The following is an 18,774-nucleotide window of genomic DNA, read 5'->3' on the forward strand; positions in this document are numbered from 1 at the left end:
GTGGATAAGAATACAGACCAAGGAGAAGACAAGTAAATATGTATAATATAATGACAATAAATGCAGTCGGGTAGGGAATAGAGGAAGGGAAAATCCAGGGAGGGGGAGGGAGCAGGCAGTGATTTGCATGATGAGTGTCAATAGAGGCGACTCTGTAAAGAAGAACAGGCTAATTAGTACATAGCAAACTGTATAGATTATATATAACATATTACATATATACACAATGAGTGTCAATAAATGCGTCACTGTAAAGAAAGCATATGACATACTGTACAGATTGCATATACATCCTAATACATGGCATAAAGGAGAAATACCATTTGGCCATGGTCTAGCATTTAAATAAATGCCAGGGGGTCGTATTCTCTGTTGAGACCTTTAGGAGACAAAGTTTGTAGTTCATGGATCCAATATGCCTCCTTCTTTTTGAGGAGGTGGATCCTGTTCCCACCACGTCTCTGTGTCGGGATGTGCTCCAATACTTGAAATCTTAGTTGTGATATGTTATGGCCCTTGGATATAAAATGGGACGGAAGTGGCAATAGTAAATTCTGACAACGGATTGTGGACTTGTGCTTAGAAATACGAGATCTGATAGGTTGAGTAGTCTCGCCAATATACAGGAGGCCACATGGACATTTAATCGCATAAATGACAAATGACGAGTCACAGGTAAAATACCCTTTGATATTGTATCTCTTACCGGAATAGGGATGATGGAACACGTCACCCTTGATAACACTGTTGCATTGGTTGCAATGTAAGCATGGAAAGGTGCCATACTTAGGTTGGGTAAGGAAGCGTTGAGTGCTGTCCTTATTGGTACCCAAGTCAGCTCTGACCAGTGTATCACGTATATTCGTAGGGCGTTTGTAACAAGGCAAGAAATGGTCTTGGAATTCTGGGATTTGTGGATGAGCTGTGCGTAGTAGGTTCCAATGACGTCTAATCTTATGATGCAGGATGTGTACATACGGGTGATATACATGTACAAAGGGTACTCTTTTATTGTTAAGTGGACGTGCTGTAGCATGGGGATTGATCGCCTCTGTTAGGAGGTCCGAAGGATAGCCCCTTTCTCTAAATTTGAGAAACATCTCATCCGTTCTAGTCTTCAGTAAGACAGGATCGGTGACTATCCTCTGTACACGTTTGAATTGTGATCGAGGAATCGATTTTTTTGTGGCAGCTGGATGTAGGCTGCTGTAGTGTAACAAACTGTTTCTGTCAGTTGGCTTAGTGTACAGATCTGTCCTAAGGGTACCTAGCTCATCTCTGAAAATTAGTGTGTCTAAGAAACTTACTTTTTCTGTGCTGCTTGTCATGGTAAATGTTAGTCCTGGCCAGGCCATATTCAGTGTATGAAAGAATAGATCCAAAGTCTGTGGTGTGCCAGTCCATAGACAGAAGACATCGTCTATGTAGCGTCTCCAAAAGGGGCAGTAGGCTTGGAACATAGTGTCCTGCAGAAGGGCCTTTCGTTCTGCCCCTCATACAAGTTCGACACATTTACAATGGACATGGACTTACATCGTTTTTACCGTCGCTTGCGATTACTGGCACATTTCGACTCCTCTGAGATATCTCCTGTAACTACCTTAGATTCCCCTAGATCCCTGATTTCATCACATAGTCTAGGCCTACGTAACAGGAGCACATATAGACCACCTAGGTCCTCCCATGCGGTTGAAGCCTTCATAGGCATTATTGAGCAGTCTTTCTCTAAGCTTCGCCAGGATGTTGAGACACATAAGCTATACACGTCTACCAATCTCAGTGCCCCTGATTTCCAAGCGTTACAGACTCTGAGAAACGACAAGGAGATCATCATTAAGCCAGCCGATAAAGGCGGGGCTATAGTGATCATGAACAAATCCGATTATACTAAAGAGATTCACCGACAGCTTAGGGACGATACTGTTTATCGTCCGCTACCAGGTGACCCCGCCATCATGACTAGGAACCTCATCAAGGAGACTCTTGACCCCTACGTGGAAAAGGGTGTCATTGATGGCAAAACGCAAGAGTATCTAACTAAGGACTTCCCAATCACTCCAGTGTTTTACATACTACCCAAGATACACAAAAATCTTGAGCATCCACCAGGCCGCCCAATAGTAGCCTCTACTGAGTCCGTACTCTCTCCTCTAGCCATCTTCCTAGAAAAGATCTTGACACCTCTCATACGTGCATCTCCATCATTTCTCCTAGACACAGGGGATTTCTTACGCCAACTACGTAATTTAGATTCCCTTCCTACTGATCTCCTACTAGTCTCTCTAGATGTCAAAGATCTCTATACATCCATTCCTCATGCACAAGGGATTCTTAGCGTAAGACATCTTCTTACTAACTCCTCACTTCACCCGGATGTAATAAATCTCTGTTTAGACCTACTGACAATACTTCTCACCAGGAACTTTTTTATGTTTGAGGATCAATTCTTCTTACAAACAAAAGGCACCGCTATGGGGTCGAACGTAGCTCCGCCATACGCTAACAGCTACATGGCCCACTTTGAGGAGGAGATTGTTTACCCAGACCCCCTGTTCCAAGCCTACTGCCCCTTTTGGAGACGCTACATAGACGATGTCTTCTGTCTATGGACTGACACACCACAGACTTTGGATCTATTCTTTCATACACTGAATATGGCCTGGCCAGGACTAACATTTACCATGACAAGCAGCACAGAAAAAGTAAGTTTCTTAGACACACTAATTTTCAGAGATGAGCTAGGTACCCTTAGGACAGATCTGTACACTAAGCCAACTGACAGAAACAGTTTGTTACACTACAGCAGCCTACATCCAGCTGCCACAAAAAAATCGATTCCTCGATCACAATTCAAACGTGTACAGAGGATAGTCACCGATCCTGTCTTACTGAAGACTAGAACGGATGAGATGTTTCTCAAATTTAGAGAAAGGGGCTATCCTTCGGACCTCCTAACAGAGGCGATCAATCCCCATGCTACAGCACGTCCACTTAACAATAAAAGAGTACCCTTTGTACATGTATATCACCCGTATGTACACATCCTGCATCATAAGATTAGACGTCATTGGAACCTACTACGCACAGCTCATCCACAAATCCCAGAATTCCAAGACCATTTCTTGCCTTGTTACAAACGCCCTATGATTATACGTGATACACTGGTCAGAGCTGACTTGGGTACCAATAAGGACAGCACTCAACGCTTCCTTACCCAACCTAAGTATGGCACCTTTCCATGCTTACATTGCAACCAATGCAACAGTGTTATCAAGGGTGACGTGTTCCATCATCCCCATTCCGGTAAGAGATACAATATCAAAGGGTATTTTACCTGTGACTCGTCATTTGTCATTTATGTGATTAAATGTCCATGTGGCCTCCTGTATATTGGCGAGACTACTCAACCTATCAGATCTCGTATTTCTAAGCACAAGTCCACAATCCGTTGTCAGAATTTACTATTGCCACTTCCGTCCCATTTTATATCCAAGGGCCATAACATATCACAACTAAGATTTCAAGTATTGGAACACATCCCGACACAGAGACGTGGTGGGAACAGGATCCACCTCCTCAAAAAGAAGGAGGCATATTGGATCCATGAACTACAAACTTTGTCTCCTAAAGGTCTCAACAGAGAATACGACCCCCTGGCATTTATTTAAATGCTAGACCATGGCCAAATGGTATTTCTCCTTTATGCCATGTATTAGGATGTATATGCAATCTGTACAGTATGTCATATGCTTTCTTTACAGTGACGCATTTATTGACACTCATTGTGTATATATGTAATATGTTATATATAATCTATACAGTTTGCTATGTACTAATTAGCCTGTTCTTCTTTACAGAGTCGCCTCTATTGACACTCATCATGCAAATCACTGCCTGCTCCCTCCCCCTCCCTGGATTTTCCCTTCCTCTATTCCCTACCCGACTGCATTTATTGTCATTATATTATACATATTTACTTGTCTTCTCCTTGGTCTGTACTCTTATCCACTTTTTATTTACTGCTCTATTACTTTACACATTTTACATCTTATATTTTAGACTAGCACATGCGGTCCTTGGTATTATATGTCGTTACATGGATAGCGCTTTTGCCCTATCCTACGCATATCATCTCTTTGACGATATGCTCATTCTTCCTTACTACAAATTTACAGCGTTTAGCTACGGCCATTCCCTGTGACTACAGTTCCCATTATGCTTAGCGCCTGCATCCGGCCTTACTCTAGCCCTATTGTCACCATTCATTTGATGACACGCCTCCTATCTCTAGCCGCGTAGTCCACGGCGTTCTCCCCTCCATTTGTAGTTCCGGCTATTGCCGCCTTTTGGGACTACATGTCCCACAGTGCCATGCGCTTGCTTCCGGACCGACGTACTTCCGGTCTGTAGTCCCGCCCCACCGCTATGTAATCCCGGCTCCGTTCCATTGAGAGTATTCAACCAGCGGTGGACACCGCGTTGATGTACTCCTTCGGTCCGCAGCATATCGGTAAGTTACCTGCGCTATCCTAGCCCTATACCTGCCACTCCAGCCCCGTACTTGTCGGTTCCCGTGTCCTGCTAGTTACTGTTCTGTATATTTTAGGAGCTGTTTTTTCGATTATCGTCCCACGATAGTTTCCTGTATACGTTTTCTAAGAGGTGAGCAGTCTTTGTCCCTCCATTTTCCAGAGGCCTCTCTTCAGAGCGTTATACCTGTTTATTTTCCTATCCGTTTTAGGCTCTTTTTGCTCCCAGTATTCCTTTTAGGACCTTTTCTGCCCATAGGTGAGCTACATTATTTCTATAGTTCTCCTCTGCCACATTAGCTCGACTTTAGTGTGTCTCTCTCTCTCACCCTCAGTTAACCGCTGGGCACATCGTTCTGCCATATATGTGACATTACCCTCCTAGCCACATATCTCCCCAGACATCTTAAATAGGTGAGACCTCTACTCCTTGATTTATCCCTATAACTTAGTCTCACTACTAGTGACTAATTACCTATTATTCTACTCTTACAGCTCCGTTTTCCAAATCATACTACTTCATATTCTATGTGGATCTATACTGATGACCTTTAGTTTGGTTAGTACATATATATCTCTCTCTCCTATTCCTGTTATTGATATGGCACTTCTCCTAATACACAGCTCCAATGTTCTAGGCTATTCTGCCGTCATCATTTAGGTCCTACTGGATTCTTTCCTAGGACCCCTCAGTCCTATATACACATACAAGTGCTGTATACATTCCACCTTACAGCAGTCGGGTATGTAAAAATTATTTCTTCCCTTCCTCTCCTTCCTTCCTTCCCTCCCATCACTTATTTTATGTTGAGATTTATCTTTTATTTTTTCATGTCTTGTTTTACAACATTGTAATTGCAATGCACTGTTATATATTCATGCAGTTTACTGAAGAAGGTCTTTATGTTTGACCGAAACGTCTATTTCACTGGACTGCTATTCTAAGTAATAAATTTTGATTTTCTTGATTACCACTATTCACCAAGTTGAGTGCCAAGTTATTTATTTGTCTATTTTTGGTATTGATGAATGGTTTGCATCTAGATGTGAACCCTTTGTATTTACTGTCATGGAGTCTTCTCTTTACTGTTGACTTAGAGACAGATACACCTACTTCACTGAGAGTGTTCTGGACTTCAGTTGTTGTTGTGAACGGGTTCTTCTTCACCAAATTAAGTATGTGGCGATCATCCACCACTGTTGTCATCCGTGGACGCCCAGGCCTTTTTGAGTTCCCAAGCTCACCAGTCAATTCCTTTTTTCTCAGAATGTACCCAACTGTTGATTTTGCTACTCCAAGCATGTCTGCTATCTCTCTGATGGATTTTTTCTTTTTTTTCAGCCTCAGGATGTTCTGCTTCACCTCAATTGAGAGTTCCTTTGACCGCATGTTGTCTGCTCACAGCAACAGCTTCCAAATGCAAAACCACACACCTGGAATCCACCCCTGACCTTTTAACTACTTCATTGATTACAGGTTAACGAGGGAGACGCCTTCAGAGTTAATTGCAGCCCTTAGAGTCCATTGTCCAATTACTTTTGGTCCCTTGAAAAAGAGGACACTATGCATTACAGAGCTATGATTCCTAAACCCTTTCTCCGATTTGGATGTGGAAACTATCATATTGCAGCTGGGAGTGTGCACTTTCAGCCCATATTATATATATAATTGTATTTCTGAACATGTTTTTGTAAACAGCTAAAATAACAAAACTTGTGTCACTGTCCAAATATTTCTGGCCCTAACTGTATATGGATAGTTAGGCTACTTTCACACATCAGGTTTTTGCCGTCAGGCATAATTTGGCGAGTTTTGTAAAAAACAGATCCGTATTTTTTCTGCCGGATCCGTTTTTTTTCCTCATAGAGTTGTATTAGCGCCGGATTGCGCCTGATGTCCTCACGTTTCATCCGTTTTTTGCCGGATCCGTCAAAAGAAACTGTTTCCGGCGGACGGAGAAAACGTACAGAGGAAAGTTTTTTCTGTCCGGCGAAAAAACGCACAGCGAAGGATCCGGCGAAAAACGTATGAAACTGAGATGTGAAATGATGAATCCGGCCTCCGAATCTGTTTTTTCATGCATTTTTCCATTGAAATCATGTACATTTTCCGTTCTCTCTCTCGCTCGCTCTCTAAAAAAACAAACGGATCAGTTGCATCAGTTTTTCACTATTTGCAATGGATCCGTTTTTTCAAAAATTCACTCGATCCTGCCTGACGAAACAAACTGATGTGTGAAAGTAGCCTAACTATCCATATATCTACATCTATCCATCAGGCAGGATCAGTAAAATTTTTGAAAAAACGGATCCGTTGCAAATAGTGAAAAACTGATCCTTTTTTTGAGAGAGAGAGAACGGAAAATGTACATGATTTCAATAGAAAAATGCATGAAAAACTGGATTCAAAGTCCGGATTCATCATTTCACATCTCAGTTTCATACGCTTTTCGCCGGATCCATCGCTGGGCGTTTTTTCACTGGACAGAAAAAAACGTTTTTCTGTACGTTTTCTCCGTCCGCTGGAAGATGTTCTGACGGATCCGGCAAAAAACGGATGAAACGTGTGGCCATCAGGCATAATCCGGCGCAAATACAACTCTATGAGAAAAAAACGGATCCGGCGGAAAAAAAACACGGATCAGTTTTTTCAAAACTCGCCGGATTGTGCCTGACGGCAAAAACCTGATGTGTGAAAGTAGCCAGATAGATATATCTGCAGATACATAGATATATCTATCTATCTATAAATATATCTATCTATATCTATATAGCCATAGTTATCCATGTATAGATAGATTTATCTATGAATATATCTATAGATTATCCATAGATATAAAATAACGAGGCCTATGTTTCTTACTGAACGTTTAATTTAAAAAAAAAAAAAAAAAAAACGGAAAAAAATAGCGTGGGCTTCCGCGCAATTTTCTGCACCAGAGGGGGAAAGCCGAAGGCCGGGGGCCAATATTTGTAGCCTGGGAAGGGGGTAATACTCATGGCCCCTCCCAGGCTATGAATATCAGCCTGCAGCTGTCTGCGTAGCCTTTACTGTATAAAATTTAAAAAAAATAAAATAGGGGACCCCCCACCCAAAAAAAATGACGTGGGGTCCCCCCTATATTTTATAGCTAGAAAGGCTACGCAGACAGCTGCGGGCTGATATTCATAGCCTAGAGAGGGGCCATAGATATTGCCCCCCCCCCTCCTGGCTACAAATACCAGCCCACAGCCGCCCCAGAAATGGCGCATCTGTGAGATGCGCCAATTCCGGCACTTAGCCCCTCTTCCCACTCCCGAGTAGCGGTGGGATATGGGGTAATAAGGGGTTAATGTCACCTTTCTATTGTAAGGTGACATTAAGCCGGGTTAATAATGGAGAGTGCTATGATCCGGTGACCTTGGAGCTGCATGAGAACTTTCACTGGAGAAAGTGGCCACTATACTGACCGCAACCCTGAACTTAACACCGCAACTAGAAGTAGCCGTGGAGTGTACCTAACACACCTAGACACCTCGTCACAGCCGGAGGACTAAATTCCCCTAAAGATGGAAATCGGAATACTATCTTGCCTCAGAGAAAACCCCCAAAGGACAGACAGCCCCCCACAAATATTGGCGGTGAGTCGGAGAGGAAAAAACACACAAAGGCAGAAAAAACAGGATTTAGCACAGGAGGCCACTCTAGCTAGATAGGACAGGATAGGACAGAGTTCTGTGCGGTCAGTATTAAAACCCTTCAAAAAATCCACAGCAGAATATACAAAAAACTTCCTACATCCAAGTAAAGATGTAGGAGCGTATATCTGCAACTCCAGTGAATCCTACAAACAGAGCAGGAGTAAACTGAAACAAGCACACAACAGTGTGCCACAGATACAAAAAACAAAACACTTATCTTTGCTGAAATTGGCAGCTAAGCAGGTGAGGCCAGGCAGAGATCCAATACTTCCAAAGAAACACTGACAACTGGAAAGGGCTAATGAATCCTGCACACTTAAATATCCCAGTCAGAACAGCAATTAGCAGATACACCTGGCCAGGACTGTGACTCAGAGACAACTGCATTCCCACCTACCACCACTGGAGGGAACCCAAGAGCAGAATTCACAACAGGAGAGGCGTCAATAAGACGCCTATCCATTATTAATCCTAGAGTAGACACAGCCAGAAAAAAGTATTTTAATATTCTTAACCCCTTCATGACCATGGGATTTTTCATTTTTCCGTGTTCGTTTTTCACTCCCCTCCTTCCCAGAGCCATAACTTTTTTATTTTTCCGTCAATTTGGCTATGTGAGGGCTTATTTTTTGCAGGACGAGTTGTACTTTTGAACGACATCATTGGTTTTAGCATGTCGTGTACTAGAAAACGGGAAAAAAATTCCAAGTGCGGTGAAATTGCAAAAAAAAGTGCAATCCCACACTAGTTTTTTGTTTGGTTTTTTTGCTAGGTTCACTAAATGCTAAAACTGACTTGACATTATGATTCTCCAGGTCAGTACGAGTTCATAGACACCTAACATGACTAGGTTATTTTTTATCTAAGTGGTGAAAAAAAATTCCAAACTTTGCTAAAAAAAAAAAAAAAAAAATTGCGCCATTTTCCGATACTCGTAGCGTCTCCATTTTTCGTGATCTGGGGTCCGTTGAGGGCTTATTTTTTGCGTGCCGAGATGACGTTTTTAGTGATAGCATTTTGGTGCAGATACGTTCTTTTGATCGCCCGTTATTGCATTTTAATGCAATGTCGCGGCGACCAAAAAAACGTAATTCTGGCGTTTAGAATTTTTTTCTCGCTACGCCGTTTAGCGATCAGGTTAATGCTTTTTTTAGTTGATAGATCGGGCGATTGTGAGTGCGGCGATACCAAATATGTGTAGATTTGATTTTTTTTTTATTGATTTATTTTGATTGGGGCGAAAGGGGGGTGATTTAAACTTTTATATTTTTTTTATTTTTTTCACATTTTTTTTAACTTTTTTTTTAAACTTTTGCCATGCTTCAATAGCCTCCATGGGAGGCTAGAAGCAGGCACAACGCGATCGGCTCTGCTACATAGCGCTCACAGCCACCGCTCATCAGTAACCATAGAGGTCTCAAGGACCTCTATGGTTACAATGGAGACGCATCGCCGACCCCCGATCATGTGACGGGGGTCGGCGATGACGTCATTTCCGGCCGCCCGGCCGGATGCGGTAGTTAAATGCCGCTGTCTGCGATTGACAGCGGCATTTAACTAGTTAATAGGTGCGGGCAGATCACGATTCTGCCCGCACCTATTGCGGGCACATGTCAGCTGTTCAAAACAGCTGACATGTCCCGGCTTTGATGCGGGCTCACCGCGGAGCCCTGCATCAAAGCAGGGGATCTGACCTCGGACGTACTATCCCGTCCGAGGTCAGAAAGGGGTTAATTTAACCATACTTACCATACTCAATCGCCGTATACTCCCTGTCCGACGCAGTCCAATTAATAACGAGTGTCCCACGATGATCTCCCCTATAGAACAGTGACATCGGGTGATGTCACTGCTCTATAGACCTTCAGTTACACACTGACAGGAGACAATGGCTCCTGCAGTGTATCACTGAGAGTTTACCTTAGTTCACTGGTCTCACTTTATGCCATTGCTGTGTGGGAATTTTCTCACACAGCAGTGCCACAAGTGAGACTAGGGACTATTTTTTACAGTGGTGGAGGAATATAGTGCGGAAGGATACCTTCCGTCATTGTATTCCTGGAGCTCCTGGAGAGCGGTCTCATCAGCTAATGCTGCTGCTCTCCACAGGAGATCGTCGTGGGACACTCGTTTTAATTGGATTTCTGCGGATCAGGGTGTATAGTATTTGTTTATTATTTTAAAATTTTTTTACAGGTGACACTCGCTTCGGGGATCAAAGTGACAAGTGATGGTGAGTATGTACTCTATGTTGTATGTACTGTATGTCTATATGCTGTATGTATGTTGTATGTAAAATGTTGTATGTATGTAGTATGTTGTATGTACAGTATGTAGTATGTTGGATGTATGTAGTATGTTGGATGTATGTATTATGTTGGATGCTGCATGCATGTAGTATGCATGTAGTATGTTGGATGTATGTAGTGTGTTGCATGTTGGATGTATGTTGCATGTATGTTGCATGTTGAATGTATGTAATATGTTGTATGCATGTAGTATGTATGTTGCATGTATGTAGCATGCTGCATGTATGTAGCATGTTACATGTATGTAGCATGCTGCATGTATGTAGTATGTTGCATGTATGTAGTATGTTGTATGTATGTAGTATGTTTTATGTATGTAAGTAGTATGATTGTGGTTTTTTTTATACATTCAACACATTAGCCGGATGATGGGACTACTACTGTCCCATCATTGGCTAATGTGTCAATCACTGTCACTGTAGCAGGCATAGCCCGATGGGACATGTAGTCCCATTGGACGATGCCTGCACACACACACACGTGCACACACCAAAAACACACACACACAGTGCCACACACACCAGGACAGCCAGCAGACCCCCCGGAAAAGCCGCAGACCCCCCGGACAGGCCGCAGACCCCCCCGGACAGCACGCAGACCACCCGGACAGCCCGCAGACCACCCGGAGAGCCCGCAGACCTGGCACGGAGAGACGGCAGACCCCCGGACAGCCCGCAGACCACCCGGACAGCCTGCAGACTCGGCACGGAGAGACAGCAGACCCCCGGACAGCCCGCAGACCACCCAGACAGCCCACAGACCCGGCACGGAGAGCTCACAGACCCCGCACGCACGCACACATACACGCCCACACTTTGCCCACACTCTTCCCCCCTCCCGAACTGCAGCGTTTCCTCCTCAGCTAAGCCGCAGATCTTTTTTACATCTGCGGTTTTGCTGCGGAAGTGCCCGACTCAATGCAAGTCAATGGGTGCAGAAACGCTGCAGTTCCGCACAAAGAATTGACATGCAGCGGAAAAAACAAGGCTGTGTTTCCGCGCGTTTTTTCCGCAGCATGTGCACTGCGGATTTGGTTTTACATAGGTTTACATGGTACTGTAGACCGCATGGAAAACTGCTGCAGATCCACTGCGTCAAAAACGATGCGGATCCGCGGTAAAAACCGCAACGTGTGAACATGGCCATAAGGTTCAACACATGCAATTGCAAGGCAGTAACTCCTGGAATTCGTCAAACTTTCTGGTGCCATGATTGCTATCGACCATAGCACCTAGGAGCAGGAATAGTCTAGATCAGAGTTACTTCTGCTCTTGGTTGGTTATTAAAGTGTTACACAGGGGCAGGTGTGTAAGAATGTACTCTGCTGCCCACCACAAGCTCACATGCACTGGAAAGCCATGTAAATTACTTTTTACAACACACTGCATCTACAAAACCACTGCAGCTTCTATCTAAGTACACACAGTATAGCATATAGAAGAGGAGGGAGAGAAATGTTACATAGGGCCAGTTTCTTAACCATGCCATCAGTTGGCATAGATATATAGATGACATTTTCTGTATATGGAATGGCACTCAAGCTTCTCTTGAAACCAGTTTCACCTCTCTATTAGGGCCAAAATACATACCATATAAAGTGACTAGCACACTCCAGGGTGTTGTGACACACTCCATTAGCGGTGGATACCGCATTTATCCCTAGTGTCCCGGCGTACTGACAGCTCTTTTAAGCCTCAGCGCCACCTATTATTCTGACTCACCGTCAGTTGATGCAAATCAGAGTATTCTATTGTTGTTGGGGCCATACAAGTATACAATTATACCTAGCACAATGATGAAGGTCCAGTATCGACCGAAACGTTTGTGATTTACTGTATGTAATAAATCCCCACTTTTTTGCATCACAACACCCTGGAGTGTGCTAGTCACTTTATATTGTATACGTTCAGGTTTGGGCACCTATGACTGTGCACATCCCCTATTTAGGCTGTGCTTAGCATCTTCAATATCAAAATACATACCATAGCACAACACAAATTGCTTTTTCTTGAAACAATGGTACATAAAAACCCAAAAGGCCGCCTCTCCATAGACCTCTACTTGAAACCAACAGACTTCAACAGCTTACTACACTACACAAGCTGCCACCCCAAATCAACCAAGAACAGCCTATACAAATCACAATATCATAGAATGGCTCGCATAGTGCCTGATAAAAACGCCCTTCCAACCCGACTCAGAGCTATGTCCCAGAAATTCAGCACAAGAGATTACCCTATGGGACTCCTTAAACAGAAGGAAGGAAGAGCCCTATCAACATAACCTTCACCAATCGAAATGACCAAACCGAACGCATACTTTTTGTTCACACCTAACACCCTATGACATCAAATATCAATACAGTTATCCGTAAGCATTGGCAAGGCCTTACCCCCACATTGAAGCCTTCACATTTTCAGCCCTCATGTGCACTAAAAGATCCCATAACATCTATGGCCAGCTGGTAAGAGCTGACATTTGCAGCCCACAGACATTACTGACCCAACTGTTCCTTCATTCTAGAAGGACAGATACATTTCCTGGCCTCAACTGTGCATCCTGCTCTAATGTAATCAAAGCCAGTAAAGCCACTAACCCAAGGACAGGCAAAACATTTCTTATCATCAACTACTCTCACAACTGCAATTCCAGGTCTTGGAACAGGTACCAAGACCTAGACTGTGAGGTAATCACATCCAGTTATAGAAAAACTGAGAAACTTTCTCAATCCATGCACTTCTAACTCTAGTTCCCGAAGGCCTGAACACAGAAATCGATTGGTTAGCCTAACATTTCTTATTCCTACTACACACATTGACATCTCTCCTTGGGCCTTTGGAACTCCTCTCCATTCTCCATATGGCCTCATCCGGTAAGTCACAATTGACTCCACATCAAATCCAAGTTTAAACTGAATAGCAAAAATGTTCCTAGAATTCCCCTTTTTATTTAATATTTAATTTCCCCCTGGACACCTGGGAGGGGTCTGCCTTCTATTCCCCCTTCCTAGTCAGTTGTTTTTCTGTCAGATAGAAACTCTCCCTTTGCCCCAACATTATACTCTGTGTTCAACTCTGTCCAGGCCACCGCTCCCCCGTCAATCACCACTGCCGCAGCCTCATATACTCTACTTCATCCTTTCCAAAAATAACCATTCCCTTTGGTTTTGTCCACCATTTTTACACCCTTCCCTTTGACATATGTAGCACGACCTTTCGTTACTGGAATTGTAATCAAACCCTCCTTGCCAGTTTCTCTTTTCGTGTTTCGGGGCCTGATGCATGGACTTGACCAGGTCTCCTGACCCAAACCTATGCTTATGAGACAGCTGAGTTTGGGTCAGGAGACCTGTGGCCAATCCTTGCTCAGACTCCAGATCATGGATGTGTGAAACCAGCGATGACGCGATAAGTGCGCACCGCCCTCTGCCTGAACAGTCAGTGCAGAGTACGCGGAAGACACAGCGGCGCTCGGCGGTGGAACGGGAAATGTGAGTATAGCAAGTGCCGGGAGCCTGAGCGACGAGAGGTATGTGATTTTTTTTTATTGCAGCAACAGCATATGGGGCAAATATCTCTATGGAGCATCTTATGGGGCCATGTGCAGCATTATATGGGGGCAAATATCTCTATGGAGCATCTTATGGGGCCATGTGCAGCGTTATATGGGGGCAAATATCTCTATGGAGCATCTTATGGGGCCATGTGCAGCACTATATGGGGGCAAATATCTCTATGGAGCATCTTATGGGCTCATGTGCAGCATTATATGGGGGCAAATATCTCTATGGACCATCTTATCGGGCCATAATCAGCATTTGTGCAGCATTATATGGGGGCAAATATCTCTATGGAGCATCTTATGGGGCCATGTGCAGCATTATATGGGGCAAATATTTATACGGAGCATCTTATGGGGCCATGTGCAGCATTATATGGGGGAAAATATCTCTGGAGCATCTTATGGGGCCATGTGCAGCATTATATGGGGGCAAATATCTCTATGGAGCATCTTATGGGGCCATGTGCAGCGTTATATGAGGGCAAATATCTCTATGGAGCATCTTATGGGGCCATAATCAGCATTTGTGCAGCATTATATGGGGGCAAATATATCTATGGAGCATCTTATGGGGCCATAATGAACATTTGTGCAGCATTATATGGGGCAAATGTGTCTATTGAGCATCTTATTGGGCAATAATCAGCATTTGTTCAGCAGGGTATGGGGCAAATGTCTGTATGGAGCATCTTATGGGGCCATAATCAGCATTTGTGCAGCATTACATGGGGCAAATGTCTCTATGGAGCATCTTATGGGGTCATAATCAACATTTGTGCAGCATTATATGGGGCATATGTTAATATGGAGCATCTTATGGGGCACATCATAAACTTTATGGAACATTAGATGGGGTGTATTTTGTATGGAGCATCTAATGGGGCCCATCATGAAGTGTATGGAGCATTATATGGGGCTCCTGATTCAATATGGATATTCAAAAACACTTAACCTACTGATGTCTCAATTAATTTTACTTTTATTGGTATCTATTTTTACTTTTGAAATTTACCGTAGCTGCTGCATTTCCCACCCTAGGCTTATACTCGAGTCATTAAGTTTTCCCAGTTTTTGTGGCAAAATTAGGAAGGGTCGGCTTATACTCGGTCGGCTTATACTTGAGTATATGCGGTACTTTTTATCGACAAAAAGTAAATTTTAGATGATTTAGTTTCTTCTTCTGAAGTGAAAATAGCCTTCTATGTACTTTTGGAAGCGGTACTCACCAGACACCATATTGATCCAACAGATGTAGCAACAATTGTAGCAGCTCTGGGTGTGTTGTACATCAATGCCAGCTCCCCAAAACTTCCTCGGTTGTCATAGCAACCAACGCATTTTCCCACACCATCTACCTTTACATAAATATCATACGTCCCCCTGTAAAAATACAACTCACTGTTAGTCACACTAATAACATCTTACAGTACACTCCTGCATTGTGGTGGTTTTGCAAAACCAAATCATTTTAACAATAATTTCTCAAAGTTTCTGACAGACTGTGCTAATGTCAAATACACGCCATCTTACTGACAGTGCAGGTGGCAGAGGGATGTAATATATGTTCCTATAAGTACAATAATCGCCATGACAGACCCATTACCACAGTTGATAAAGGCAGTAAAACACAATGACATTATCTGCTACTTTAGAACCATCAGTGTATAAATGGGTGACTTCAATGCCCTAAGCCCAAGGTCATTGTACTTTAAAAGGGTTGTCCGGCCTTGTAGTACAAGTCTGCAGTGACTCAATGTAACTGTAGACTTGTGAATACTCACAGCACACACACTGATCTGTGACTATTTTCCAGAGCCGGGAGCAATTTGCATACATACAGCCACATTCTGACTAGACGTGTCTGGCCTTGGTCAATACACTTGCATTGAACGAGGTCGTGCATGTCTAGTCGGCACATGACTGCATGTATGCAAATTGCATACTTGCGGTCACGTGCCAGCCGCAGGCTTTGGAGAATCCTGACAGCATGAAGAGCACACTGTGACATTCACAAGTCTATTTACACAGAGTAACTGCAGACTTGTAGCCTAAGGCTAGGGTCACATTGCGTTATGTGACCCCGTTAAACGGACTACGTTACACTGCGGCATAACGCGGTGTAATGTAGTCCGTTAACGCCGCCATTGATTGTAATGGCAAACGCATCGCTAGCGCATGCCCACATTGGGCGTGCGCTAGCGATGTGCCGTCATTTGAGTGAGCAGCGTTCGCGGTCCATTCCTCGCTAGCGCAGATCGGGGATCTGCGCTACCGGGATCGGCTAACGCGATCCCTTTTGGAACATTGCGTTAGCGCAGTCCGTAACGCTATGCGCTAAACGGACTGCCCTAACGCAATGTGACCCTAGCCTAAGGCCAGACAACCCCTTTAAGATTTTGCTAACTCATTTTTGACTTACTATTTAATTTATTTTGAAGTCATTTAAAATACTTTATTATGAAAAAGTGCATTTACATTAAAACGTTTTTGAAAAATGTCACACTACATAATGTAGGTTAGTTTTTGTCAAACAATATACTCAAAATGGTATATCACTTTTATGAACAAAAGTATTGGAATGCTCCTCTTAATCATTGAATTCAGTTTTTTCATTTAGAAACATTGCCACTAGTGTTTAAAATCCAGCGTCTACCCGTGCAGTTTGATTTTACTAATCTTTGTGAAAGAATGGGTCTTTCTAAAGAGTTCATTGAATTGTCGTCAAGGCCCTCTCACCCAAGATCAATGTTCTTCTGGATGAATGGGCAAAATGCTCTTCTGGATGAGTGGCTGCAAATGCAAACAGACACATTCCAATATCTTGTAGATAGAAAGCATTCCCAGATGAGTGGAGGCTGTTTTAACTGAAAATGGAGGACCAACTCTATATAAAAGGCCTGTGGATTTCGAATAAGATGTCATAAAAAAACTTTATACCTCTGATCACAGCTGCGCTCCCACACTGTCATTTGATAGTGTGGGAACCACGGCTGTCTGATCGGCGGTAATGATTTTACTGTCGATCAGAAGCAGTGTGCACATGACAGCGTGACAAACCCCAAGTGTTCAGGAGGCCGAACTCGAACAGTAACATGGACTTCCTGGTGAAGTCCGTGTTCGGTATTCATGCCCGAACAGTAGGTGTTTGGTACGGAAGCCGAACTTTACGGTTCAGGTTCGCCCACCTTTATTGGTGGGAACAGAAGCAAGTTTGTTCAACAACGGCCCAAGAGCAGTACAACAGTGTCTGCAAGGACCAGCAAAGCATGTTGGAGTTTCCTTCAAGTTCAGAGTCACGTTTTAGCAAAGAGATTTGGGGATTTGGTCAGGATTAATGATGTCCTCAAAGCTGAGAAATACAGGTAGTTGCTTATCCCTCATGCAATACCATCAGGGAGGCACATGATTGTCGCAAATTGTATTCTGCAAGGACAACATCTTCAAACATGTCATTAGACATAAAGAAGAACAAGGAGTTCTGGAAGTGATATGGCCCTTATCTCAACATCATCAAGTCTTTCTGGGATTACATGAAGAAGCAGATGGATTTGTGCAAGCCTACATCTACAATCCCTGGCAAAAATTACTGGCCTTGAAGGATGTTCATTCAGTTGTTTAGTTTTGTGCCATGTCTGTGATCTGCTTTTTTTCTACAAAATTAAAGTCATTTCATATAGCAACTTTCTGGCTTTAAGAAACAGTAAAATAAATCAAGAACAAAAAATGTGGTAGTCAGTAATGGTTACTTTTTTTATTCAAGCATAGGGTAAAAATTATGGAGTCACTCAATTATGAGGGAAAAAAACTGTGGAATCACCCTGTAAATTTTCATTCCCAAAACTAACACCTGCATCAAATTAGATCTGCTCCTTAGTCTGCATCTAAAAAGGAGTGATCACACCTTGGAGAGCTGTTGAACCAAGTGGACTGACATGAATCATGGCTCCAACACGAGAGATGTCAATTGAAACAAAGGAGAGGATTGTCAAACTCTTAAAAGAGGGTAAATCATCACGCAATATTGCAAAAGATGTTGGTTGTTCACAGTCAGCTGTGTCTAAAATCTGGACCAAATACAAACAACATGGGAAGGTTGTTAAAGGCAAACATACTGGTAGACCAAGGAAGACATCAAAGAGTCAAGATCGGAAACTTAAAGCAATATGTCTCCAAAACAGGAAATACACATCAAAACAAATGAGGAACGAATGGGTGGAAACTGGAGTCAACGTCTGTGACCGAACTGTAAGAAACCGCCTAAAGGAAATGGGATTTACATACAGAAAAGCTAAACAAAAGCCATCATTAACACCTAAACAGAAAAAAACAAGGTTACAATGTGCTAAGGAAAAGCAATCGTGGACTGTGGATGACTGGATGAAAGTCATATTCAATAATGAATCGCGAATCTGCATTGGGCAAGGTGATGATGCTGGAACTTTTGTTTGGTGCCGTTCCAATGAGATTTATACAGATGACTGCCTGAATAGAACATGCAAATTTCCACAGTCATTGATGATAAGGGACTGCATGTCAGGTAAAGGCACTGGGGAGATGGCTGTCATTACATCTTCAATAAATGCACAAGTTTATGTTAATATTTTGGCAACTTTTCTTATCCCATCAATTGAAAGGATGTTTGGGGATGATGAAATCATTTTTCAAGATAATGCATCCTGCCATAGAGCAAAAAC

General features: G+C 43.1%; 1 protein-coding gene across 1 annotated transcript in view; it reads right to left on the bottom strand.

The window, feature by feature from the left end:
• Window positions 1-18,774, bottom strand: part of PRKAR2B (protein kinase cAMP-dependent type II regulatory subunit beta) — a 193,362-nt gene that overhangs the window by 17,835 nt on the left and 156,753 nt on the right. The window contains exon 6 of the mRNA XM_069765068.1: window positions 15,307-15,460. Coding sequence (XP_069621169.1) covers window positions 15,307-15,460 — 154 coding nt within the window. The remainder of the gene's footprint in view (window positions 1-15,306; window positions 15,461-18,774) is intronic.

The sequence above is a fragment of the Ranitomeya imitator genome, chromosome 4 (assembly GCF_032444005.1).
Source record: "Ranitomeya imitator isolate aRanImi1 chromosome 4, aRanImi1.pri, whole genome shotgun sequence".
Taxonomy (NCBI): domain Eukaryota; kingdom Metazoa; phylum Chordata; class Amphibia; order Anura; family Dendrobatidae; genus Ranitomeya; species Ranitomeya imitator.